This window comes from Lithobates pipiens, unplaced genomic scaffold, assembly GCF_037356315.1.
Source record: "Lithobates pipiens isolate NorthernLeopardFrog02 unplaced genomic scaffold, aLitPip1_a1.2 Scaffold_25, whole genome shotgun sequence".
NCBI lineage: Eukaryota > Metazoa > Chordata > Amphibia > Anura > Ranidae > Lithobates > Lithobates pipiens.
The window spans coordinates 165,464,221-165,491,345 of record NW_027507787.1 but is presented as its reverse complement, the minus strand read 5'-3'; the positions used below and the strand labels follow the sequence as shown (position 1 = coordinate 165,491,345).

General features: G+C 45.6%; 1 protein-coding gene across 4 annotated transcripts in view; it reads right to left on the bottom strand.

Annotated features, from left to right (window-relative positions):
• Positions 1 to 624: 624 nt before the first annotated feature.
• CLCN1 (chloride voltage-gated channel 1) overlaps positions 625 to 27,125 on the bottom strand; it is a 238,176-nt gene continuing 211,675 nt past the window's right edge. For all 4 annotated transcript variants that reach the window (XM_077455098.1, XM_077455099.1, XM_077455097.1 and 1 more), the window contains exons 18-23: positions 25,696 to 25,768; positions 21,777 to 21,865; positions 20,074 to 20,109; positions 10,831 to 10,935; positions 8,191 to 8,277; positions 625 to 1,484 (exon numbers count right to left, since the gene is read on the bottom strand). In XM_077455098.1, the coding sequence (XP_077311224.1) occupies positions 1,185 to 1,484; positions 8,191 to 8,277; positions 10,831 to 10,935; positions 20,074 to 20,109; positions 21,777 to 21,865; positions 25,696 to 25,768 (690 nt within the window). In that variant the 3' untranslated portion in view covers positions 625 to 1,184. The remainder of the gene's footprint in view (positions 1,485 to 8,190; positions 8,278 to 10,830; positions 10,936 to 20,073; positions 20,110 to 21,776; positions 21,866 to 25,695; positions 25,769 to 27,125) is intronic.

The following is a 27,125-nucleotide window of genomic DNA, read 5'->3' as shown; positions in this document are numbered from 1 at the left end:
CTGTACACTCACTACTTTACATTGTAGCAAAGTGTCATTTCTTCAGTGTTGTCACATGAAAAGATAGAATAAAATATTTACAAAAATTTGAGGAGTGTACTCACTTTTGTGAGATACTGTATATACTATATGTATATAAATATATAAATACATATACATAGTTTCTATGACATATACTTTGTTCCTATAGGCTTTTAATAATTGTTTTATATTTCCTGATTTATTATAAGGTATGTTGCATTGTTTTCCTAGCTTTGATGAAGATGGAATTTTCAGCCCCTGAAATGCGTTGGTTATTTCTTCCTAACTTGTTGTGAGCAATAAAATTTTACTGGACCATTGCTAGACTTGTGGGGCTTTCATCTTTGTATATGGTCTTCAGAGAGCTGATGGGATCCCAAGGAACATTCTGCCCATCTTCAAAATATTTGATTTATAGCTGGACTTTACTTATCTTTTAGGTCCAGCACCCTATCAAACTTGTTTTGAGCATCTTATGGGTATCTATATAAAAAAAATTTAATCACATCCCACTGATTAATGAATAAGAATTATCAAACCAACACACTCTGACCAATCCTTTGGATAAGTCAACAACTCTCTTTCCTTCCGAATTAACTGAGCTTTCCGAGGAAAATTTAATAAGACCGGGTCTTGTATCACCTACACATTCATTGGCAAAGGTCAAAGGGGAGGAAAAAAATTCCAGTGGCATTGACTGCAAAGTGACCATCTAGAGCTGGGGACCATTCCCCAGTGCCATTCTTCTCTCCGGCATCACAGGACTCCGGTAGATGCTGGTCAAGGTATGTAACTTGGGCACCAGATATTTTGGCTGGGAATGCAGAGCTTTGGCTAGTTAGAAGCCTTTGAGGTTGTTGCTTGGTACAAATTTTCAAAGCAGATGTGGATATTGGTGCCAAAGGGCCACCAGTATCAAGCCTAAATGTTTGTATAAAGCTCTTCCTAAGCAGTTTCCATAAACATTGGCACGTACTTAATGTAAGTATGTAAAGCGTTTCTGAGGCCTCTCCAAGGGGCCTTTTTTTGAAATTTGTCACAGAAAGCATCTAGCGTTCAAAACCTTTGTCACATCTTCTGCTTCCCAAAACACATGATAGCCATGCTACCCCTGAAGAAGATCATGGATAGGATACCCTGCCCCATGGAATTATGGGTCTGGGCTACAGTGGCACCTCATCTTCATTGTGTTCTGCAGACACCTGGAAGTCCCTTAGGATCTGAGACACGTTTTCTGATCCTTGACCGGACAGATCGTCCAACTCAGAATCCGGGGTCACTTCAGGGACTGCCGAGGTTGGTGCATCGTCTGGGACCATGGAAGGGTCAGGAGAAGGTGGTGCTTTTGGAACAGCTCTATGGGATTTTCTCAGGGACATGGAGCGGCTGGCATCTCTGAAGCTGGCGAACGGGGGTCGTAGTCGGACGCCGGACTGCGCTGTACCTTCTATGGCTTTTTGCAACTAAAGGAGAAGAAATAAAATGAAACACTTTTAGAATTATTATTATTATATTTATTCTTTTTTTGTAAATATTTTTATAATTATTTATATTATTATATACTATATACTTAGTATAATTATTAAAATTATTTATTTATTTATTCAAGTAATTCTTTTCTTTATTGTTATTATGATTATTCAATGTATGTACTAGATGTATGTACAGTATTTGTTTTATATATGTTCTCTTTAGTATTATTAGTAATAATATTATTATTATTATTATTATTACAGTGATTTATTCTAGTAAGTGTTCTCTTTATTGTTATTATTATTATTATTATTATTAATAAATATATGTACTAGATGTATGTCCAGTATCTTATTTTTTTTATATGCTTTCTTTAGTATTATTATTATTATTAGTAATAATAATATTATTATTAGAATTTATTAGTGAGTGTTCTCTTTTTTATTGTTATTATCAGTGGCGGAATTATCAGGGTCGCAACAGTCGCAAGTGCGACTGGGCCCTGTAATTCTCTGCCACTTCAGGGGGCCCACCGCAGCCCGCCCGCCGCCCTCCGCCCGCCGCCCGAGGGGCCCACCTGACTGTCCGGCCGGGGGTGTGTGGTGTTATTCACTATCGGGTTCATGCAGTGGTGAGGGGGGGGGCTTCCTTCACCAGCGTGAGAGAAGTGCTCTGTGGGCTCCGCCCCCGCCTATCCAGAGCGACTGTAAGGGAGGCGGGGCGGACACAAAAAACTTCAGTCAATTCAGTGAAGGCGGGGGAGGAGCTCCCTGAAGCAAGGCATTCCTTTGCGTCACTCTGCAGGATTCTGAGGAGGGGGAATCGATCATAGATTGATTGGTGGTAAGTCACCAACCCCACATCCAGATTGTGCCAGCCCGCCACCCCCCTCCAGTGCCACCAGCCCACCATCCCCCCTCCAGTGCCACCACCACCCCTCCAGACTGTGCCACCCCCTCCAGTGCCACCACCTGCCCTCCAGTGCCACCACCACCCCTCCAGACTGTGCCACCACCTCCCCTCCAGTGCCACCACCACCCCCCCTCCGGACTGTTCCACCACACCCCCCCAGACTGTTCCACCCCATCCCCCTCCAGACTGTTCCACCCCATCCCCCTCCAGACTGTTCCACCCCATCCCCCTCCAGACTGTTCCACCACCCCCTCCAGACTGTTCCACCACCCCCCTCCAGACTGTTCCACCACCCCCCTCCAGACTGTGCCACCACCGCCCCTCTAGACTGTGCCACCACCTCCCTCCAGTGCCACCACCACCCCTCCAGTGCCACCACCCCCCCTCCAGTGTCACCAGCCCACCACCCCCTCTCCAGTGCCACCACCCCCTCCAGTGCCACCACCACCCCTCCACACTGTGCCACCCGCCCTCCAGTGCCACCACCACCCCTCCAGACTGTTCCACCACTTCCCCTCCAGACTGCCACCACCGCCCCTCCAGACTGTGCCACCACCTCCCTCCAGTGCCACCCCTCCCTCCAATGCCACCACCACCCCTCCAGTGCCACCAGCCCACCCCCCCTCCAGACTGCCACCACCCCCCCTCCTGTGCCACCACCACCACCCTTCCAGACTGTGCCATCACCCCTCCAGTGCCCTCACCACCCCCCCTCCAGTGCCTCCACCACCCCCCTCCAGTGCCGCTACCACCACCCCCCTCCAGACTGTGCCACCACCACCCCTCGAGTGCCACTAGCCCACCACCCCCCCTCCAGTGCCACCACCTCCCCTCCAGTGCCACCACCACCCCCCCCCTCTGGACTGTTCCACCACACCCCCCCCAAGACTGTTCCACCCCATCCCCCTCCAGACTGTTCCACCACCCCCTCCAGACTGTTCCACCACCCCCTCCAGACTGTTCCACCACCCCCCTCCAGACTGTTCCACCACCCCCCTCCAGACTGTTCCACCACCCCCCTCCAGACTGTGCCACCACCGCCCCTCCAGACTGTGCCACCACCTCCCTCCAGTGCCACCACCACCCCTCCAGTGCCACCAGCCCACCACCCCCTCTCCAGTGCCACCACCCTCTCCAGTGCCACCACCACCCCTCCAGACTGTGCCACCCGCCCTCCAGTGCCACCACCACCCCTCCAGACTGTTCCACCACTTCCCCTCCAGACTGCCACCACCGCCCCTCCAGACTGTGCCACCACCTCCCTCCAGTGCCACCCCTCCCTCCAATGCCACCACCACCCCTCCAGTGCCACCATAGTGCCACCAGCCCACCCCCCCCTCCAGACTGCCACTACCCCCCCCTCCTGTGCCACCACCACCCCTCCAGACTGTGCCATCACCCCTCCAGTGCCCCCACCACCCCCCTCCAGTGCCTCCACCACCCCCCTCCAGTGCCGCTACCACCACCCCCCTCCAGACTGTGCCACCACCCCCCTCCAGACTGTGCCACCACCCCCCCTCGAGTGCCACTAGCCCACCACCCCCCCTCCAGTGCCACCACCACCCCTCCAGTGCCACCACCACCCCCCTCCAGACTGTGCCACCACCCCCCCCAGACTGTGCCACCACCCCTCCAGTGCCACCACCCGCCCTCCAGTGCCACCAGCCCTCCATCCCCCCTCCAGACTGTGCCACCACCCCTCCAGACTGTTCCACCACCACCCCTCCAGACTGTTCCACCACCACCACCCCTCCAGACTGCCACCACCGCCCTCCAGTGCCACCCCTCCCTCCAATGCCACCATCCCCCCTCCAGTACCATCAGCCCACCACCCCCTCTCCAGACTGCCACCACCACCCCTCCAGCCTGTGCCACCACCACCCCTCCAGACTGTGCCATCACCCCTCCAGTGCCCCCACCACCCCCCCTCCAGTGCCTCCACCACCCCCCTCCAGTGCCGCTACCACCACCCCCCTCCAGACTGTGCCACCACCCCCCCTCCAGACTGTGCCACCACCACCCCTCGAGTGCCACTAGCCCACCACCCCCCCTCCAGTGCCACCACCACCCCTCCAGTGCCACCACCACCCCTCCAGACTGTGCCACCATCCCCCCAGACTGTGCCACCACCCCTCCAGTGCCACCACCCCTCCAGTGCCAACACCCGCCCTCCAGTGCCACCAGCCCTCCACCCCCCCTCCAGACTGTGCCACCACCACCACCCCTCCAGACTGTGCCACCACCCCTCCAGACTGTTCCACCACCACCCCTCCCGACTGTTCCACCACCACCTCCCCTCCAGACTGCCACCACCGCCCTCCAGTGCCACCCCTCCCTCCAATGCCACCATCCCCCCTCCAGTACCACCAGCCCACCACCCCCCCTCCAGACTGCCACCACCACCCCTCCAGACTGTGCCACCACCCCCCCGGACTGTGCCACCACCACCCCCCCTCTAGTGCCTCCACCACCCCCCCTGACTGTGCCACCACCACCCCCCCTCTAGTGCCACCACCACCCCCCCCTCCAGTGCCGTTACCACCACCCCCCCTCCAGACTGTGCCACCACCCCCCCTCCAGACTGTGCCACCACCACCCCTCGAATGCCACCAGCCCACCACCCCCCTCCAGTACCACCACTGCATTGGGGACACAGGCTGAACTGAGGACACAGCTTGAATTGGTGACACAGGCTGCACTGGGGAAACAGGCTGCACTGGGGACACAGCTTGAATTGTTGACACCGGCTGCTCTGGGGACACAGCTTGCATTGGTGAGATCAGCTGCATTGGTGTGACCGGCTGCACTGGGGTCACAGGCCTCACTGGGGTCACAGGGTGCACTGGGGACACAGGGTGCACTGGGGACACAGGGTGCATTGGTGAGACCGGCTGCATTGGTGAGACCGGCCGCACTGGGGTTACAGCTTGCATTGGTGAGACCGGCCGCACTGGGGTCACAGCTTGCATTGGTGACACCGGCCGCACTGGGGTCACAGCCTGCATTGGTGACACCGGCCGCACTGGGGACACCGGCCGCACTGGGGACACAGCTTGAATTGGCGACACAGGCTGCACTGGGGAAACAGGCTGCATTGGGGACACCGGCCGCACTGGGGACACCGGCCGCACTGGGGACACAGCTTGAATTGGTGATACCGACTGCACTGAGGACACAGCTTGCATTGGTGCCACCGGCTGCTTTGGTGACACAGGCTGCACTGGGGACACAGCTTGCATTGGTGACACCGGCTGCATTGGTGACACCGGCTGCATTGGTTAAGTTGAAATCAGAAACAGAAATGTTTTACTTTGTTGTACAGTGGAAAAAAAAAAGTATCAAAATCATGCTTTTTTTTTGGGGGGGCCACTGGTTATTATACATCTTTATTTTTGCAAATGTTCTTTTTCATATACTGTATATATAACGTATCTCACAAAAGTGAGTACACCCCTCACATTTTTCTAACCCGCTGGCAACAAAAGTGAGCAATAATTCTTTTTTTCAGATCCTCAGAGAGTTCTTTCCATGAGATGCCATGTTGAACATCCAGTGGCCAGTATAAAAGAGTGAGAGCGATAACACCAAATTTAACACACCTGCTCCCCATTTATACCTGAGACCTTGTAACACTAACAAGTCACATGACACCAGGAAGGGAAAATGGCTAATAGGGACAAATTTGGACATTTTCACTTAGGGGTTTACTCACATTTATTGCCAGTGGTTTAGACATTAATGGCTGTGTGTTGAGTTATTTTGAGGGGACAGAAAATTTACTGTTATACTGTACAAGCTGTACACTCACTACTTTATATTGTAGCAATAGCAAAGTGTCATTTCTTCAGTGTTGTCACATGTTACAAAAATGTGAGGGGTGTACTCACTTTTGTGAGATAATGTATATATATATATAACAATATATTGTGTGTGTGTGTGTGTGTATGTATATATATATATATATATATATATATATTTATATATATTTATTTATTTTGCAAATGTTCTTTAGGGAAAAAAAAATTCTGTGTCTTTAGGACAGGAAGTGAGGGGAATTCCCCTCTACTATATTCAAAACTAAAAATAATATATATATATATTTTTTTTAATAAATTTTACCATTTGAATACAGGTCTTCTTTAACAGCTTTTGGACCGCCCCAAGCAGATATACTGTGGCAGGGCGGCCCTCCTGCGTGAAATAACGTACAGGTATGTGTTTTCGTGCACAGGATCTGGGGCAAACGTGCAGCTGGTGGCAGGGCCGTCTTCAATATTGATTGGACCATGGGCAAAAAAAATTCTTGGGGCCCCCCCCATGCAATTTCACTCTCCACCTGCTCTGAGACATACAATAAATAGCAGATAGACTTAGAATCAGTTTACTGTATCAGATCAGGCAGAAATTGTGATTTGGTTGCCAGCAGTTACAGCATATCATTACTGCTTGCTGACTGGTTGCTAGAGGTTACAGCACACATTAAATGCACTGATTAGTTGATAGAGGTTACAGCACATCATCTCCTCACTGCAGGGGAGCATGATATACATACGAATGCTGCCCATATTTACATATCAATGGCTCAGATTTACTTAGTAATGCTGCCCCTATTTACATATGAATGCCGGTTATTTACATGTAAACACAGGGTCTGCAGGTCAACTGTACACAGCAATAGGGCAGAGCTGGGCAGCATTAGTACCAGCACTTCACACTGAGATATCGGGACACAGCACAGGACTAAATCTTCAAAGGACAAGGCAATTTAAACTGGGATAGTTGGCAAGTATGAGGCAGCTGCCTTGGGCCCCACAACAATGACAGGGCCCAGGGCAGCTGCCCCTTTTGCCCTGCCATAAAGACGGCCCTGGCTGGCGGATGCAATGTCCGCTGGGAGCCTCTGATCGTTCACTGGAAAGGCAGACCGCCGTTTTGTGAGAGGAAGAAGGAGAGCTTGTGTTTTTACAAAGCAGAAACAGAGATTTCTGTCTTCCCCAGTCACAGCATTCCCCCCAAAGTCAGAAAACATGCCCTAGAAGCACATTTAACCCTTTGATCGCCCCTGATGTTAACCCCCTTCCCTGCCAGTGTCATTAGTACAGTGTCAGTGCATATTTTTTTTAGCACTAATCACTGTATTAGTGGTTCCCAAAAGGTGTCAAATGTGTCAGTTAGGTGTCCAATTTGTCGGCCGCAGTGTCGCAGTCACTCATTCGCCGCCATTACTAGTATAAAAAAATAAAAATTCCATAAAAATATCCCATAGTTTGTAGACGCTATAACTTTTGCACAAAGCAATCAATATACGCTTCTTGGGATTTTTTTTTTTACCAAAAACATGTTGGCCTAAATTCATGAAGAAATTAGATTTTTTAAATTTTTTTATTGGGTGTGCTTTATAGCAAAAAGTAAACAATATTGTTTTTTTTTTTTCAAAATTGTCTTTTTTTTGTCTATAGCGAAAAAAAAACAAAAAAACACAGAGGTAATCAAATACCCCCAAAAGGAAGCTCTATTTGTGGGTAAAGTTAAAGTAACAAGGCGCCATATCGCAAAAAATGACCTGGGCTGGGGGTAAAACATTCTGGGGCTAAAGTGGTTAAACACACAGTCAAAGGAAGGATCCTGATTGGTTGCTTTGGTTAACTGCCCTTTCTCACTTGTCTTATGAAATAAGATTAATATACTTCATTAATGTATATCTAAGTATATGGTTTTTATGTCTCATATCTTTTTAGTGGTCTCATTTTTAGTGTTAATTATTGAAGCCTTTACTGTACATACCTCCTTTAGAGCGATGACTCCTCTGAGCTTCCCTCCGTTGGTGATATAAGCCTGGCTAAGACCGAGCAGTGAAAACAGTGTATGCGTCTGCAGGGGAGAAAGAATGGGAATAAGACATCATGGAGCATCCTTCACAATAAAAACTTATAGTTACATAGTTAGATTTAAGGGTAACCCTACTTTCAAGGGAAATTTTTTTTGCAAATAAAACATGAATAAAGCATATATAAACTGATCAGCCATACCATTATCACTGCTGACAGGAAAAGTAAATAACATTGATTATTCCATTATGGCATCTGAAAGTGGATGGGTTATATTAGGCAGCAAGTGAACGTGTTGTCCCTGAAGTTGATGTGTTGAAAGCAGAAACAAATGGGAAAGCATAAGGATTTGAGTGACTTTGACAAGGAACGTGACACGCTCAGAACTCCCACTGATTCTGCATTATGGTGAGTTTAAATATTTAATTTATTACTACAATGTAATAAGAGAAATAATGCACTTCAATCACCCTGACACCATAACAAGCATGGTGCCGTGATGATTTAAACGCCCACACCAGCCATTGCCCACAAAAAAACGTTTACCCCCCCCCCAACCCCCGGTGTCCTTGGCACACTTTTTGGTGCCACAAAGGTCGGGGATCGCTGATCAAGAGTACCAAATATGCCTACCCTTTACAAGCAGGCATAGCTGGCACTCTTGACAAGTGCTTGCTGTGACAGACCCAACCTGGACAGGGGCTTTTGAAGGGGACTGCAGGGTAGCCTCTTGTTTATGTTGGCTGTTCCTTACATGTGCTAATTGTTTAGGATAATGTGATCAGCCTCTTACCTGATCTTGTGTACTATATATATACTGTGTGAGTTTACAATAAAGTGAGTTTCAGTTTGCACCTAAGCTAGTGTCGCCTAGTTCTTGGGTGCTCAGCTATAATGCTGGGTTCCTGGTTCCAGACTGGAGGAAGCTGTATATTGACGGAAGCACCCAAGCTGAGTGCTGCATGGTCTGTCACACTTGCAACAGGTTCAGCGGCTCACATTACCCCCCACAGCACCGGAAGATTGCAGCTCATCCATATCTTTATGGACCTTGCTTTGTGTAATGGTGCGCAGTCATGTTGGAACAGGAAGGGACCCAAACTGTTCTCACAAAGCTAGGAGCTTGAAATTGTCCAAAATGTTTTGGTATGCTGATGCCTTAAAGAGGTTGTAAACCCTAAAAAATAAAATAAAAAAACATGTAAGACAAAGGCATAATGAGCTAGTATGCGATGCATACTAGCTCATTATGAAATACTCACGTTAGAACAAAGCCCTGCAGCAGCACCCGCACACCGCTGAGACGGATGACATCTTCCCCAATGTTTTTTCCGGGTTCCCAGGCTCCAACTCGGTGATTGGCCGAAGCTGCGATGATGTCACTCACCCACCTGCCAGTCATGTCACAGGGCCCTGAAGAAATCGCATGGTCAGCCGTTCCTTCAGCGCGCATGACATCATCTGCGGCGTATTATGTTTAGGAGATATTTACAGTACCTACAGGTAAACCTTCTTATAGGCTTACCTGTAGGTACAATTAAAGAAGAAGACTTTACTTACTCTTTAAGAGCTCCCTTCATTGGAACTAAGGGGCCAAGCCCAATCCCTGAAAAACAACCCCAGACCATAACCCTCCTTCACCAAATGATTTCGGCGAGTGCACAAAGCACGGTCCATAAAGACATGGATGAGCGAGTTAGGGGTGAAGGAATTTGACTGGCCTGCGCAGAGTCCTGACCTCAACCCGATAGAACACCTCATCCATGTCTTTATTGACCTTGCTTTGTGCACTGGTCCAAATCATTTGGTGGAGGGGGATTATGGTGTGGGGTTGTTTTTCAGGGGTTGGACTTGGCCCCTTAGTTCCAGTGAGGGGAACTCTTAAGGTATCAGCATACCAAGACCTTTTGGACAATTTCATGCTCCCAACTTTGTGGGAACAGCTTAGGGTTGGCCCCTTCATGTACCAACATGACTGCACACCAGTGCACAAAGCAAGGTCCATAAAGAGATGAATGTGAGTGAGTTTGGGGTGGAGAAAATTGACTGGCCTACACAGAGTCCTGACCTCAACACCTTTGGGATGAATTAGAGCAGAGACTGCGAGCCAGGCCTTCTCGTCAAAAATCAGTGCCCGACCTCACAAATGCACTTCTGGAAGAATGGTCAAACATTCCCATAGACACACTGCTAAACCTTGTGGACAGCCTTCCCAGAAGAGTTGAAGCTGTTATAGCTGCAAAGGGTAGGCCAACTCAGTATTGAACCCTATGAACTAAGAATGGGATACCATTAAAGTTCATGTGTGTAAAGGTAGGTGTCCCAAAAGTTTTGACAATATAGTGTATTTTACATTTTCAGAGCTCTTACTGTAAAAAAAAGCCTTTCCAGCAAACAAGTGTCTGATTTATTTCAAGGTATTATTGGGTCAGGTTCTTGCTGGTTGACCAGACTTGTAGAAGGCAACCAGTCAGGCAAGTTAGAAACCCATCCACTGCTAATGTTCACCCCCATGATAAGTGTCTACGGTTGCATACAAAATGTCCCCCATCTTGCCTCTCCCAGCATCCTGCAAGGTCAGGGCTGTGTGACGCACCTTATGAAGGGAAGTCCTCTCCACCAGCTGGAACGGCGACGGGTCTATTAAACAGCTGTCAAACGAAACGGTCTTACTGAGCTCCTGCTGTTCCCAAACTTCAATCTAAAAATATTGCATTTTTAGTCAATGACAATCCTGCAGTGGTTCCTGCTTCCAATTTTCCTTTTTTTTTCCCCTTTATATAGGCAGCTAAAGAGAATCTATAGTATTTGTACATGATAATGTTATCTGTTAATGTTTGCATCAAAAGGACCAATTTTGCATTTAATTTTTTTATTTTTTTTATTTAATTAAAACCCATGTAGTACTGAAAGGTAAAAAACAAAAACATTGGAATTTTGTACCCATTTCGCTATGTGACATGACTTTGTTTATAAACAAAACCCACATGATTGCAAACAAAACCAATCGTGATATTAAAAAGGCACACAAAAAATGTTTTTATGTTTTTAATAACATTGTGCATGATTACTGATCAATTAAAAACAAATATAACAAAAACACAAGGAAATGTGGTATCCTTTCCTCTGTAGGGTTTTTTCTGCCTATTTTCTCATTTGTTAAGCTAAGAGAGGGTTTTTCCCTCTTCCAAGATGGCGCCGGCGTCCTCGAGCCGTTCTGCGCATGCGCGGAGCGTCATTCGGCGCCGTTTTGGCGCCGTTTTTAAAATCACAGCTGTATGCTTCTGCATACTGCTGTTTTCAAGATACTGCCCTGTATTTCGATTATCAACTGGATAAGGTAAGAATATTCCTTATTTTTTTTACTGTAGCTGCATAGTTCTTTGTGTATGTATACTGCCTCCTATTTTGCAGATGCTAAATTTTTTAAAGGGACAGGTTTCCAAAAAAAAAAAAAATTCTTTTTAAAAAAAAAAAAATGTGTGTGTTTTCTAATTATTTGTTTATTATCGGTATCGCAAGGAAAATTCTTTTCTTCTTCCCTTCAGCCTACTCTGTCTACCTTTTTTCATGGAGTCCACTGCCCACGCAGACCATCGACAGCTGGAAAGGTAAGAGGCTCTACAAAGTCGTAGGTGAGTATTGAAGGGGAAAAAAGAGTGCCGACTGCTAAAGATGCTGCTTTTCTTGCAGCCCTACCAGATCAAGGGGAGCAAGTCCCAGGCATGGAAGAGGCTCAAATCGCACTTCCAGCAGGAGATCGCACAGAAGTCGCTCCAGGTCCTCATCTCGTCAGAGACATGGTCGCTCCCACCACGGTCGCACTCGGCATAGCCGCTCGGACCACAGGTCTCCTTCCTCTCATCACAGCCATCGCACCAGACCCGCAGCTAACGCCTGCTGGATATGTGGCGCACCGGCCCTTCCGGAGAAGCTTGCCTGTCGCTCTTGCTTCAATGAAGCAACTAAAGAGAAGGAAGCAGACGCCAGAATTGCGACTGACCTCATAAGGGAATCAGTGCGTGAATCTATTTTGGCAACAGCACCTGCTATGGAGGTGGCAGGCCCTAGCACATCCACTGAGCACACATATCATTCTCAAGCTTCAGAATCATCCTCAGATAATGACGGCCAGGAAGTGTCTGCAGGATTTGATTTTTCTTTGGTGGAACCATTTGCAAAATCGGTCAAGGAGGCTATCGGCTGGGAGGATATTATTCCTGTACCTCAGAAGACCCGCAAGTACTTTCCCAATTTAAAAAGACGACCAGAGTCCTTCCCATTTATTGAGGAACTCGGAGATCTTATTAAAGATGAGTGGGAATCAGACAAGCGTCCGAGCATAGCAAACAGGTTAGCGAAGATGTATCCGCTGGACGAATCAAAGGTTAAACCTCTGATTAATGCTCCCATAGTGGATTCCTCCCTGATGCGCCTGGCCCGTCATGTCACTTTTCCCATTGAAGATGCGGTCTCTTTTAAAGACGTATTGGACCGTAAAATGGACTTGGAGTTAAAGAAAGCGTATTAACTGGATTCGGCTATTTCCAAAGTCACAGGAGGGAAGTCTGGTCTGATTCCCTCCGACAGAAGACCCAAAGTTCACAAAGGGCCTTCTTTCAGGCGAAATCTTCCGGACAAGTATAGAGAGTCCAGATCCTATCGTCCCGGCAGAGAATTCAGGAGGGATTGGAAGAATACCAAGCCTTCTTTTCTGAGAATGCAAAAGACCAAGGCTACACCCGCAGGGGAGCATCCTAAATCCTTTTGAAAGTTTGCCCGCTCACCCAGCCCAGGTGGGCGCCAGGCTAAGAGGGTTTATTCGGATCTGGGCAAGTCATATACAGGACAATTGGGCACTGTCCACAATCAGGTATGGGCACAAGTGGGAATTCATCAACGGGTTTCCAGGCAACCACTTTCAGCCTACCAGAATGCCTTCCACACTATTCAGGAAAAGCCTCCTGATAGAATATGTAGCGGATCTAAAACAGAAGGGGGCTATTGTGGAGGTTCCATCAACTCAAAGAGGGAGAGGTTTCTACTCCCCGTTATTTTTGGTAAGGAAGAGAACAGGAGATTTTCGTCCAGTACTGGATCTCAAGAAGCTCAACAAGAACATCAAAATAGAAGCTTTCAAAATGGAGAGTCTCCAGTCCATACTCCTGGCAATAAATCTGGGCGATTGGATGCTGTCCGTAGATTTGTCGGACGCCTATCTTCACATCCCAATACATTCGGCCTTTCAGAAATTTCTTCGGTTCTCCATCAATCATTCCCATTTCCAGTTTTGATGCCTTCCATTCGGCATTTCGTCGGCTCCCAGGACCTTTACCAAAACTCTTCTACCGTTAGTGGCGTTCCTGAGGGGGAAAGGTCTTCGAATTCACCATTATTTAGACGACATCCTGCTGTTAGCAAAAAGTCAAGAGTTATTACTTCACCATCGGGAAATTCTTCTTTCAACTCTCCACAACTTCGGGTGGATCGTCAATTTCGGAAAAAGCAGTTTACAACCTACACAGAAGATGGTGTTTCTAGGGGCACAACTGGACACCAAACAGAACAGAGTTCAGTTACCACAGGCAAAGATTCAGCTCCTAATTCAAAAGATGCGGAGACTGCTGTCAGCAAGTCATCTTTCAGCCAGGGCCTGTCTAAGCGTGCTGGGATCCATGTCGGCCACCATACCCATGGTGCAATGGTCCCAATGGCACATGAGGACCCTACAAATCTCCTTTCTCAGGCAGTGGAATGGAGTGTCCATGCATCAGACTATTGTCATTTCCAAGCCGGTGAAACAGTCAGTATGGTGGTGGACACACCAGTACAATTTAGAGAAATTCAAGCCAATAGTCCCTCCAGACCCAGAAGTGGTGACTTCGGACGCCTGTCAGAGCGGCTGGGGAGGACACTACCAGGATCTAGCAGTCCAGGGCCAGTGGCAGTTCCAAGCCCTAGGGGTAGTTTCCAATATTCTGGAACTCAGAGCAGCCTTCCATGCCCTAACGGCATTCACATCTCTGCTCTCGGGGAAGAGCGTGCTTATCAGGATGGACAACAAGGTGGCAGTATCTTATGTGCAGAGACAGGGAGGTACAAGGAGTGTCACCTTGATGGAAGAAGTTCGTCCCATTTTGGATTGGGCCCAAGTTCACCTAGCAGACTTGAGAGCAGTATATGTTCCAGCAACACAGAATGTATTGGCCGACTATCTGAGTCGGAAGCCGTTGTCCAACAACGAATGGTCTTTGAGTCCTCAAATTTTTTCTTTCCTGACGGGAACCTGGGGGACACCGGAGATAGATCTAGCAGCTACTCCCTTGAACACCAAATGTCGCAGGTTCCTGTCGAGGAATCCGTTTCCGTCAGCCGAGGGAATAGACTGCCTGACACATCAATGGAGTTTCAAGTTGGGGTATATATTCCCGCCTACTCCTCTAATTGCGAGGTTCCTGTCCAGACTTCGGAGGTCTTCAGTAACAGTAATCGCAATAATTCCGTTCTGGCCGAGGAGGCCGTGGTTTACGACTCTTCTACAACTCAGTGTCCAGCCACCAATTGCTCTGCCACTGGAACCAAACCTCCTCTCACAGGGGCAGTTTCTTCATCCTGCTCCCGAGAGGTTACATTTGATGGCCTGGAAGTTGAAAGGTCTAGGTTGAAGGCGCAAGGCTGCTCCCAGGAGGTCATTTCTACTTTAATGCAGGCTAGGAAAGTTTCCACGAATTCCGTCTATACTAGAATTTGGGAAAAGTTCTGCCTTATGGCCCAAGAAAGGTTGGGACCCTCTTGCTCCAGGACCACCTCAGATCCTGGAGTTTCTTCAGTCAGGAATTAACAAAGGCCTCAGTTCAAGCACCCTCAAGGTGCAGGTTTCGGCTCTCTCGGCTAAAACAGGCACCAAATGGGCTTTTCATCCTCTGGTCATCCAATTTCTGAAGGCTAGTCTGAAGATAAAGCCTCCTAGGAAGCCTATGTTTCCGGCATGGGATCTATCGGTAGTTCTCCACGCTTTTTCTAGTACACCATTTATTCCTGCGGAATCTATCTCACTATGGGACCTGACCTTGAAGCTTGCCTTTCTGATTGCCATAACATCGGCCAAGAGAGTGTCGGAAATTCAAGCCTTGGTTATTTCGGAGCCTTATCTGGTTTTCTTTCCAGACAGGGTAGTTCTTAGACCCTCAGATCGTTTTATACCCAAAGTGGCTTCTTCCTTTCACTATAACCAAGATATTGTCCTTCCATCCTTCACTGATGATCAGGGATATCCTCATCCGCTGGACATTAAATCCACCATCACCAACTACCTGTCAGCTACAACCTCTGTTAGGAAAACGGACTCTCTCTTTGTTATTCCTCATGGAACTAGACGCGGAATGCCAGCTTCCTCACGCACTATTGCGACCTGGTTGGTGAGGGCCATTAAAAAGGCATATTCTACGCAACATTTGACGATTCCAGAGGGCGTCAGGGCTCATTCTACTAGGGCAGTGGCTACTTCCTGGGCGGCATATTGCAGAGTTTCTCCGGAGACGATTTGTAGGGCAGCTACATGGTCTTCTGAACATACCTTCATTTCTCACTATAGAGTGAACTCTGCCCTTTTGTCCTTGGCAGAGTTTGGTAGATCTGTTATTAGAGCCAACTCTTCGGCATTATAGGAATTAAATATATTTTGCATTTACCCACCCGTCTGGCGAGTTATTTCCCAGTGTGTGCTGCCATGAAGGCGTCAGGAAAACGGAAAATTCTATACTCACCTTTCCGTAATTTTCCTTTCCTGACGCATCTTCATGGCACCACACAAATCCCTCCCGTTTATTTAATTTATGTTGATATTTACAGAGAATGCAGCGGGAGGTCTCCCCTTCAAATTTATAGTTAACCAATCCTGTCAGGTTGTGGGGGCGGAGTCACAACCCAGTGTGTGGTGCCATGAAGATGCGTCAGGAAAGGAAAATTACGGAAAGGTGAGTATAGAATTTTCCGTTTTTCACACTGTTTGTGTATTTTATTGTTATATGTTAAGAAAGGACAAATACCAGTACCATATACTGAAAAATAAAACACAATGTTGTATACCGCATGTCTACATTTTTTTAAGTTATTTTTTATCTCTTTGTTTTTTTACAATACACAAGGATATATTTTTTTTATTTTTAATGTATTTTATTGCTTAAAACAGTAATTCAAAAATATGGAAAATACACAATATACAATACTATAATTGTGTTTTTTCATATATTTTTTGTGTGTCTTTTATTTGTGTATGTTAAAAACCATCAAATACAAATGTCATACACAAAAACAAAAACAAAAAACATTGGTATAGAGCACTGTACTGGCTCTCCACATGTTTAAATTACTATTTGTATGTGTTTGCTTTCCTTTTTGTTTTGTTTTTGGAAATAAAAACATCAATTACCAAAAAATGCATAATAAATAAGCAACAAAATAAAAAAATAAAAAAACTGAAAAGAACTAAAAGCACATTGCAAATTTTTAAGCCAATGCAAACCACCACGCCTTAATTTCACTTTCCCTTGTAACTCCAATGTATTTCGGTGAAGCTTTATTTTCGCTTGCTTTGAAAAAAAAATTAGGTATAGTTTTTAATATCTGCTCAGCAAATTGCCTCTGCTCCTCTTATCTCACTGCAAATTCATCTACATGTGGATTGAAAACAATACACTCTGTTTTTTAACCACTTGCTTACTGGGCACTTATACCCCCTTCCTGCCCAGGCCAATTTTCAGCTTTCAGCGCTGTTGCACTTTGAATGACAATTGCGTGGTCATGCAACACTGTACCCATATGACACATTTTTAGCATTTTTTTGAGACAGATAGAGATTTCTTTTGGTGATTTTTTTAATCACCACTGGGTTTTTTATTTTTTGCTAGACAAACAAAAAAAGACGAAGAATGTTTAAAAAAAAAAAACGTTTTTTTTAATTTCTGTTATAAAAATTAGCAAATAGGATTTTTATAACAGCTTATCTGTAAAATCCTTTTCCTGGAGTACATCACGGGACACAGAGCCACAGTAATTACTGTATGAGTTAAATGGCACCTTCAGTTGATGGACACTGGCACACCCTAGACAGGAAGTTCAACTCCCCATATAACCCCTCCCCTTACTGGGATACCTCAGTTTTGTAGCAAAACAATACACATGTAACCAAAAAGAGGGGGGGGGGACCTCTGTGTCCCGTGATATACTCCAAAGAAAGGATTTTACAGGTAAGCTGTTATAAAAATACTATTTTCTTTATCGTACATCACTGGACACAGAGCCACAGTAATTACTGTATGGGATGTCCCAGAGCAATGCTATCTGAGGGAGGGAGACACAAACAAGAGTAGGGTGCAATCAGACCTGAGGACCTTATACTGCTGCCTGCAGCACACTGCGCTCAAAGGTGATATCATCATGCCTTCTTACATCCACCTGAAAAAATATGGTGAATGTATGGACTGAGTTGCAGCTTTGCAGATTTGAGCCATGGAGGCTTGGTGATGAACTGCCCATGAAGCACAAATAGCCCTGGTGGAGTGCGCTTTGATTTGAAAAGGTGGAACGTTCCTCTTCAAACCATAAGCTTGAATAATTACTTGCCGAATCCATTTGGCAATAGTAGATGTAAACGCTGCCTGTCCCTTTCCAGGACCTTCAGGCAAAAAAAAAAAAAACATCTGTTTTCCAAATCCGAGCAACCTTCAAATAGATTTTGACTGCTCTCACTACATCCAAAGAATGTAGTGACCTTTCTTCCGTAGAACAGGGGAACAATATCCTGGTTTAGATGAAAACCTGAAACCACCTTTGGCAGAAAACTAGGATGAAGACGCAATACTACTCTATCTTTGTGAATGATTAAATATGGCTCTTTACAAGAAAGAGCCGCCAATTCTGATATCCTTCTTGCAGAAGAAATGGCTATCAGAAAACTAGCTTCCTTGTCAAAAAGACCAAGGGAATATGTTGTATCGGCTCAAAAGGCTGTTTTTGTAATGCCGACAGAACTAAATTCAAGTCCCAAGGGTTCAGGGGTGTCATAACCGGTGGATTAAGCCATGTTACCCCCTGTATAAAACTTCGGAGCAAAGAATGCGAAGCAATTGGACATTGAAACAATACTGATAAGGCCGAGATCTGGCCCTTGATAGTACTCAAGGCCATCTTCATCTCTAACCCCATTTGCAGAAAGGCAAGAATTCTACCTATGACATACTTTCTGGGATGCCAACCCCTGGATTCACACCAGGAAACATATGCCTTCCAGACTCTATAATAAATGACTCTGGAAGCTGGCTTAGTTGCATTAATCAAGTTAGATATCACTGAGTCTGAAACCCCACGATTCTTCAGAATGTGGGTTTCAATAGCCGAACCGTTAAATTTAGCATCTGTAAAGTAGGATGGAACACAGGTCTGGAAGTGGCATGACAACATTTATTTAAAGGAGAAAACCCACAAGAATTAGAAAAAAATCCTTAGGAATCTCCCTTACCTTATCCAGCTGCAGGATTCTGTGGTAAAAGCAGACAGATCCAATTTTTATCCCTCATGGTGGGCTCCTTTTAAAATAACCTTCATGGACCGGGGCCCCTTTTTATCGGGGATTCCACACCCCTGGACCTGTAAAGCACCCTGCCAGGAAATGGCTGAAAAAAAAACAGACACTGGATCCCAGGGTCCAACTCTCTAAAAAGAGAAGCGTTACAAGCAAAACCTTGTTTCTTCAGCCACGAGGCCCGGGTACCATTCAATTCAGCCTAAAAAGACACTTTGAATGCATCCGGTTGCATGGTTTGCCCCAGCAAAGATTTCTCCAGCGGAGCTCAGCACAGCACATCTTTACTTGTGACCAACACCAAAGACACTGGCGAAAAAACAGAGGTACTCCCGTTAAGGGGAGGAGACGTTATATGGGGAGTTGAACTTCCTGTCTAGGGTGCGCCAGTGTCCATCACCTGAAGGTGCCATTTAACTCATACAGTAATTACTGGGGCTCTGTGTCACGTGATGTACGATAAAGAAAATAATTTTTCTCCTTCAGCGATGTGCACTAATGAGGCTGCACTGAAGGTCACTGATAGGCTGCACTGATGGGCACTGATGGGCAGGCACTGATTGGTGCTATTGATGAGGCTGCACTGATGATCAGTGCTCTGATTATCTGTGTACACGTCGCCTGTCAGGATTGCCGGTCACTTGCTCTCCTCTACTTGCACTGTAACAGCACGTGAGGAAAGGAATGCCAATAACTGGCAAGTCTGCTTATACTGAGATTGGACACAGCTGATCACATGGTAAAGGGCCGCTGTGATTGGCCCTTTACCATGATCTGTGATCGTCTGTGTTTGACAGACACAGTGATCACAGAGCACGGCGGATGTGTGCCTCAGGGGGCGCATGGTTCCAGGAGGACATCCATGGACACCCTCGCGGAACAACAGAGCTGTACTGTAGCCATGGTCCCACTGTATGTAGGGATGTAGCCACCCTCTCTTCCTAGTTCCCAAGATGGACTATGAGATTTGTAGTGTGCATACAGTAAAGCAGTGCACATGACCACAAGTAACATGCACTGCTCATTCCAAACAACAGGAAGTGGTGCGGGGGGGGGGGGGGGGTTTGGGAGCTCACAGAGGACAATACCAGGAGGCAGAAAAACATAGATAAGAAATAATTTAATAGAAAAAATTTAATTAGATTACAGGGCCATTAAGTAGTGGATGTGAATGGGTTATGTTTGGAAAATAGGGGTATTGTTTAACATCACTATGAGCAGTTGTAAAGCAAGGAGTTGAGGTTTTATGTGTCTCACCTCCTGTGGTGTCATGGGGTCTTCAGTCTCAGATTCCTGTCAAATACAAAAAAAAAGTGAGACTTTCATGACAAGTTTTTATTAAGTAACATAGCAATGTATTATCTATTTAGTGCTAGTTAGTTCAGCCCTAGCTAGACCCGCTTCATTTCTTCCATGTTCCCTGTGTTAGTACTTTACAGAGACAGGGCTTAGGGAAGTTATTGGGATTTATTTATGAAAGGCAAATCCACTTGAACATGCACTGAATGTGCACTTGGAAATGCAGTCGCTGTAGATCTGAGGGATAGATCTGAAATGAGGGGAAGCTCTGCTGATTTTGTCATCCAATCATGTGCAAGCTAAAATGCTGTTTTTTTTTATTTACATTGCATGTCCCCCTCGGATCTACAGCGACTGCAATTCCAAGTGCACTTTCAGTGCAATTTCTAGTGCACTTTGCACTTGTAGTTTGTACTTGTAGTGCAAAGTGGATTTGCTTTTCGTAAATAACCCCCATTGTCTTCTTACACTTCAGACATCTGGAAAAACATCCTCTGAAGTGCAATTATGTGAAGTAAAATCATGTTGGATTCAGTTTCTGTGTCTTAGTAAAGAGTTAAAGGGGTTGTAACGGTTTGTGTTTTTTCACCCTAATGCATCCTATGCATTAAAGTGAAAAATCACCTGGCAGTTACCGGCCCCCCAGCCCCCTCCCCCCCTTTTACTTACCTGAACCCCTTCATTCAGTCAGCGGTGATGCGCTGTTTCTCTCTCCACGGGCTCCTGGCTCTTGATTGGATAGATTGATGGCCTCTATGGACGCCAAATGCTGGACTCGGGTGCGTGCCCGCAAGGTAATCCCCTGGGAGAGCACTTCTCTCAGGGGGTTATCTGATGCTCGGAGGAGCCGGGAGAGCCGCCAAGGGACCCCAGAAGAGGAGGGTCAGGGCCACTCTGTGCAAAAAGAGCTGCACAGTGGAGGGAAGTATGATATGTTTGTTGTTTAAAAAAATCAATCACTTTAAGGTTGCCATTCTACAGGGTATTTTTTTATGGAAAGCACTACTAGAGTAGTCACAAGAGTTTCCTTCGGTAATATTACTACAAACTAGATTGTACAACAGAAAACATTTTGTTTTGTATTTCTTTGTTAAGTTAATAATTTCATTCTGTAAAATTCATTATGTTAGACTGATTCTTTTTCAGAATTTGTTTCATATATTCAGATAAATTTCATATATTTGTATTCGGTCAGTTTATTCATTATTTTCTAATCAATTCAAACGGCTATATTTTTTCAACTCTATTTTATTCTATTCTATTCTAATCAATTCAATTTTTTTTCTTTTCTATTCTTATCATCTTATTTCACTTTTATACCTTACTGTATTTATTGCAATATGTTTCCATTTTGAATTCGAAAATCTATTTCAATTCGAATTGGAAACATATTGCAATTAACAGAGTAAGCTATAGAAGTAAAATGATGATAAGAATAAAAAAGATTTGATTTTAATTTTCAAATTTTTTGAATTTCAATTAATTTTCAAATTTTTCTAATTCAAATTTCTCAAATTCTTTATTTCATTATGTTATTTTGTTTCCTTATAATTTATTTTGGATTTGTTAAAATTTGTTACTATACATCTGAGTCTCCGAATAACGTCTGAATTTTGAATTTTGATTTGTAACTAAACAAATTGTATATGTCTACTACAAACCTTAGGTGGGTCTTCTACTTTGGTTTCCTCAGAACTGGAACGGCAGCAGACCCTCCGCAGGGAAGAGCGTAGTCTCTGACAGCAAGTGGCTGGGAAAAGAAAAAGACAGTCATACATACCGTATTTTCCGGCGTATAAGACGACTTTTTAACCCATTAAAATCTTCTCAAAAGTCGGGGGTCGTCTTATACGCCGGGGGTCGTCTTATAGGAAACTTCTGCGATCGCCGTGGAGGGAGCTCCAAAATACCGCAGCCGCCGTGACATCCGCCCTGTATGCAAGCTACAAGCTGCAGGCGTCTGGGATGCCGAAAAAAAAAAAAAAGACATACAGCGGCAAAACACGCCTCTTTCACCCGTCTGGCCCGCCCTTCTATCCTATTACCATACCTCTTCTCTGACGAGCTTTCGCTCCTGAGGACTGGAGCGAAGAGGAGCAGGCGCGCATGTGCTAGTTCTGAGAGGCAGATGTACAGTAATAGGATACAAGGGCGGGCCAGACAAGTGAAAGGGGCGTGTTTTGCATTAGTCTTGGAGACAGGGAGGGCTGGGCAGGCAGGGAGAGCTTACCGGACTATGATTTGTTTAAAGCAACCAGCAAATCGCTGGTAAGGTGGCTGTTATACCACATACAGTACCAGTAAAATATCTACCGGTATACCAGTACAGCAGTATCTACAGTACAGTACCAGAGGGGTAGTCTTATACGGAGAGTATATCCCAAACACTACATTTTAACTGGAAATGTTGGGGGTCGTCTTATACGCCCAGTCGTCTTATACGCCGGCAAATACGGTACTTACATAACTAGATATTTGCATTTTTTCTTAATCCACCAGACAAACCAATTTATCTTCCTTTGAAATGAATTGGTGAAGGCTTTCTTATTTTAAGTTTTCATGAGCATGTACATGCACCTTCAGTCGCACAATAGAGCACTTTCACTTCTAAACCACAAGATCAGGAGTCCACTGTCCTTACTCACTGACATTTGTCAGATATTGAGGCACCCAATAATTGAAATAAAAATTAAATTCCTGTTCCTGATTTTTGCTCTTGACTACACTGACTTCTGGTTTTCTGACCCCAGCATGTCTGATTGCCCGCTCTAGCATCCAAACATTGGCTTCTGTGTTTTTTTACTATGTTCTTGAACTGTTATTTTTGCCATTTCATTAAAGGCGTGGTTTTAACTGCACTTTCTCTCTCCGTCTGGTTTATGACTCCTGACTCCCCTTTACAGATAGCTAAAAAGATCAATGGTGTCAGTAGGAACGTATCTAAATGCAGGGCCGCCATCAAGGGGACACAGCCCATACACTTGTAAAGGGCCCGAGCGGAAAGGTCTGGTTGACTGGCAGGGATGTGAGAAGGCAGGGACGGGTGCAAAGGAGCTCCGTTAATGCTTCTGTATATGTGTGAGTGGGCAGCTACTGCTCTGTGTCATTGAGCTTACATCGGGCTCTTTGCTGCCACCTCTGGCCATTTCCTGCATGTGCACCCCTTGTATGAGCTGCCTGTACTCAGTGTACTGTATGCTGAACTGCAACACCTATCCGTGTCTCAGCCACATGTGGAAACAAGAACTGGGACTAGGAGGACCACCTTACAAGTAAGGGCTGCGGTACAAGTAAGGGGGGGGGGCTGTGTGTGAGTACATGTATGTGTGTGTGTACATGCCTGTGTGTGTGTGTGTCATATATACACATGTGAGGGGGCCTATGTGTGTGTCTGTACATGCCCGTGTGTGTGTGTACATGCCTGTGTGTGTACGGGTGTGTCATATACACATGTGAGGGGGCTGAGAGCGTACAGGTGTGAGGGGGGCTGAGGCACTGAAGGAATTGGTGGGATAGCTAGTGGGGGCATTCGGTGGGATGGCCAGTGGGCGGGCCCTGGGGAAAGTTGTTGGTCAGCCTCGGGGGGGGGCCCAGCCCTAAAGCTGTGTAAGGGGCCCCACAATTTCTGATGGCTGCCCTGTCTGAGAGGCAGAAATTGTTCATTGCTCAAGAAGTGCCTAGCAACCTCTTGAGGAACCCTAGAGTTCCATGGAACCCTGGTTGAAAACCATGTCCTAGATCATGGTCTTCCTGCCTTTATGTTTAAGCCTAGTACACATGGGTTTAATGTCCGGCGACATCAGCCAGCTCAATAAAAAACAGCCAACATTTGGAACATTTGTATGGCAGCCAGTCTGACAGAAGCCAGCTTCTGTTGGAAGTGCATGCTGGAAAACCACCAGCCAACCGGCTATCTCGATCAGCTCTCTCTGCCAATGGCTGAGCGCACTGAGCGGGGCTGAGCGCACTGAGCCCCAGTTATTAGTGCAGCGGTACCAATGGAAGCTGTCAGGTTTTTTCTTTCAACCCTCATGGTGTGTACTAGGCTTTAGACTTTTGGTTGAACAGTTAGTCTTAATTTGCAAATGTCCAAGAGCACCTGCTTCTTGCCCTCACTCTTTGATTTCTGGTTTTATAATGAGGAATCCTAATTTTCACACCTCAGAGTGTGGTCTCCTCCCCGCCTTTATTTTTAGGTCTCTGGTTAGATAGTAAGATGCATTTATTTACAAGTGTCCAAGGGCACCAGCTCCCTGGTCTGACTCTTTGACCTCAGATAAAGAGGAACCTTTATTTCCACACCTCAGAGATCTTTGTCTCCTTGCCTTTACTTTTAAACCTCTGGTCAGACAACTAGATGTCTCCATTTTAGCACTGGCTCCCTATCCTCACTTTCTGAACTCTGGTCGAATAACAAGGCACCTTCATTTCCACACCTCCATGAGCAAAGAGCCTCCTGCCTTCATTTTCTGTTGTTTGGTTGGATAATTAGCACACCCAGTAGGGATGCCTATATTTGAATAGATTCAATTAGGAAGGAAATACAGGGGCAGGTCCTTGCACTATTATTCATAATAATGTTCTGTAACTAATAGGAATTAATATAATATACTTTATATTTATTGTCAGTGGTGGAATCTTCCACAATCTCCACATTGTCATTTACATATGGAATCCTTTTGAGGAAAACTCATGCAAAAATTCAGGAAGCGGTCAATAATTTATATATTATATTTCTGTTGGTTTAATTGCTGTTTGGCAGAAGGTCAGAAAGCAAAAGAAAAAGAAACACAGTGCCTCTAAGTGCAGTATTGGTAAACCATTTACCGTAATGATAAGTCAAAAGTGAAACTACTCACAAAGGGAGCATATACACAAGCATGATAGTAATCCTGCAACAAAACCCGTGGATTACTATCATGCTTGTGTTTTTGCTCCCTTTGTGAGTAGTTTTACTTTTGACTTATCAGTAAATGGTTTACCAATACTGCAATTAGAGGTGCTGTGTTTCTTTTCATTTGTTGCATTGTAGAGACTGCTTCTAGCTCTTTACACTGGCTGCCCTAAGTGCTGGTGCATGGGTCCCTCTCCCTCTTCATCTTAGAGACTGTTGCTATGGACTTTGTCCCTCTTATTAAGAGACTTTTTTAATCACATTTATTTGGTCTGTGTACACCGCCAGGGTCTCTCCTCAAATGAGAGTTGAGTTTATTTTTTTGTTAGAAAGCACTTTTGAATGTGGGAGCCTGCACTCCAGGAGGTCCACTAGTGACCTGGGAAGGGGTCTAAATCAGTTTTTCTCAGCCTTGTTGAAACCAGGGCCAAATTCTTCCAAAATTCTCCATGCCCCAACATGACCATGATCAACAGGTATATCCTGTATTGTAGGCCTGTTTCTGACCCTCCATTCTAAACCTTCCAGACTATTTTAATAACAAATAAAAGTTTGGGCTATAGATACTCTTAAATCCATAACGTATTATCCTAAGAAGCTATATGACTCATCTATTAAAGCTGAAGAGAAGAAAAATATCACGACAAATATGATACAGTTTTACATATTAGTTGCTGGGATGTTACCTGACTGTGGAGGGTCACTGGTGGCTTCGCCGGAATAAGTCAGAGAATTGGGGCCATTGCATTCTTCCATTGGCTGTAAAACAATCCCAGACAATTAATGATATTTCTGAACTTCCAACCATAACATTTTGTTCTATCTAGCAGAAGACTGATGTCTTTTCAAGAGGAAACAATCACCCAATATCACGGTTTGCACTAACCATATGGAAGTCAAACTTTTCTACAAACCAACAAAGAATTACCAATAAACTAACAAAGAGTTAAACAATGGGAATGATGATTTTCACATTCTAGTTTTAAGCAGAGAAGAGGAGAGAAGGGGAGAATGTTCAAACAATTGTAGGGATCTGCAGCCCTCTTCTGTCTGGATTTGTAAAATGCCTGTAAACATGTTATGTATGCACTTCCTCTCCCTGGTTGTCTTGGAAAATCTCGGAAGGAGGAAGTATAGAGAGAGAAAATCTCAGCCACATGTTATATCCATGCTGCTCCTGGACCAGAAGAGATGATCATAAACTACCAAGGAGGGGCTAAAGCTCAGAAGTTCCATGCCAGGCTGGTTGGACAACAGTTGGAGGATAGAAACACGACAGAAAAAGACTAATTAGTCCATCGAGTTTGCCCTTTTTTTTGTTTTGTTTTGTTTTTTCCATTAAAGCATTTTTTCAACTTTCCATCTATTAAATATTCTGCCCTTGTTGTTTTACCTTTGGATAGTGTAGCGCCGGTACTCCTAATGAGTATGTGCTATGTCTGTAAATTTAGTTTTTGCCCAAAACTGTAGTTGAGTTTTGGGGTTAATTGTTCTAAATTATGTTTTGGCATCAGTTTGGCTGGGCTATATTAAGGTTCTGCCTGGTCATAGGTGGGGGTCGCACCTGTGAGAGCCATTAGAACGCAGTCTGGTTGGACGCATTGGGTACCAATCTCTCTCTCAATCAGTGGTCGTTTGTCTCGCTGTGTATTCCGAGAGAGGGTACTTAAGGTGCTGAAGTCATGTGGTTCTGGGTTCCGGTCCAGAAGTTGTTGCTGACTCCGTGGTCCTGGTCCTCCTGAACAGCCCCCAGAGGCCCTCATGGCCTGGGGTGCGGATCCATCTGTTTCCAAAGCCTCGGAACTGGCTAGTTCGAGGCGCAGTAACTGGAGGGAGGATTCTAAGGTGTTCTGGTGCCGTCTCGGGTTTGGAGAGGCCCAGCAACTCTACAAGCAACCAGGGGAGGACTCTTCGGTAAGAGGGCCACACACGAGGCTGGCTGCTCGGTAAGAGCCTGGAAGCTGAGCTGCCATGGACATTGATTGAATCCACATTTCTTACAGTATCACTGGACCGGCTGCAAGATTCTGGTACAGTAAGAAAAGTTCCTACCTCTATCCTTCCGGTTACAACAACGTTTTTCAACTAAGTCTGTGTGAGAGACTTTGTAAAGCTA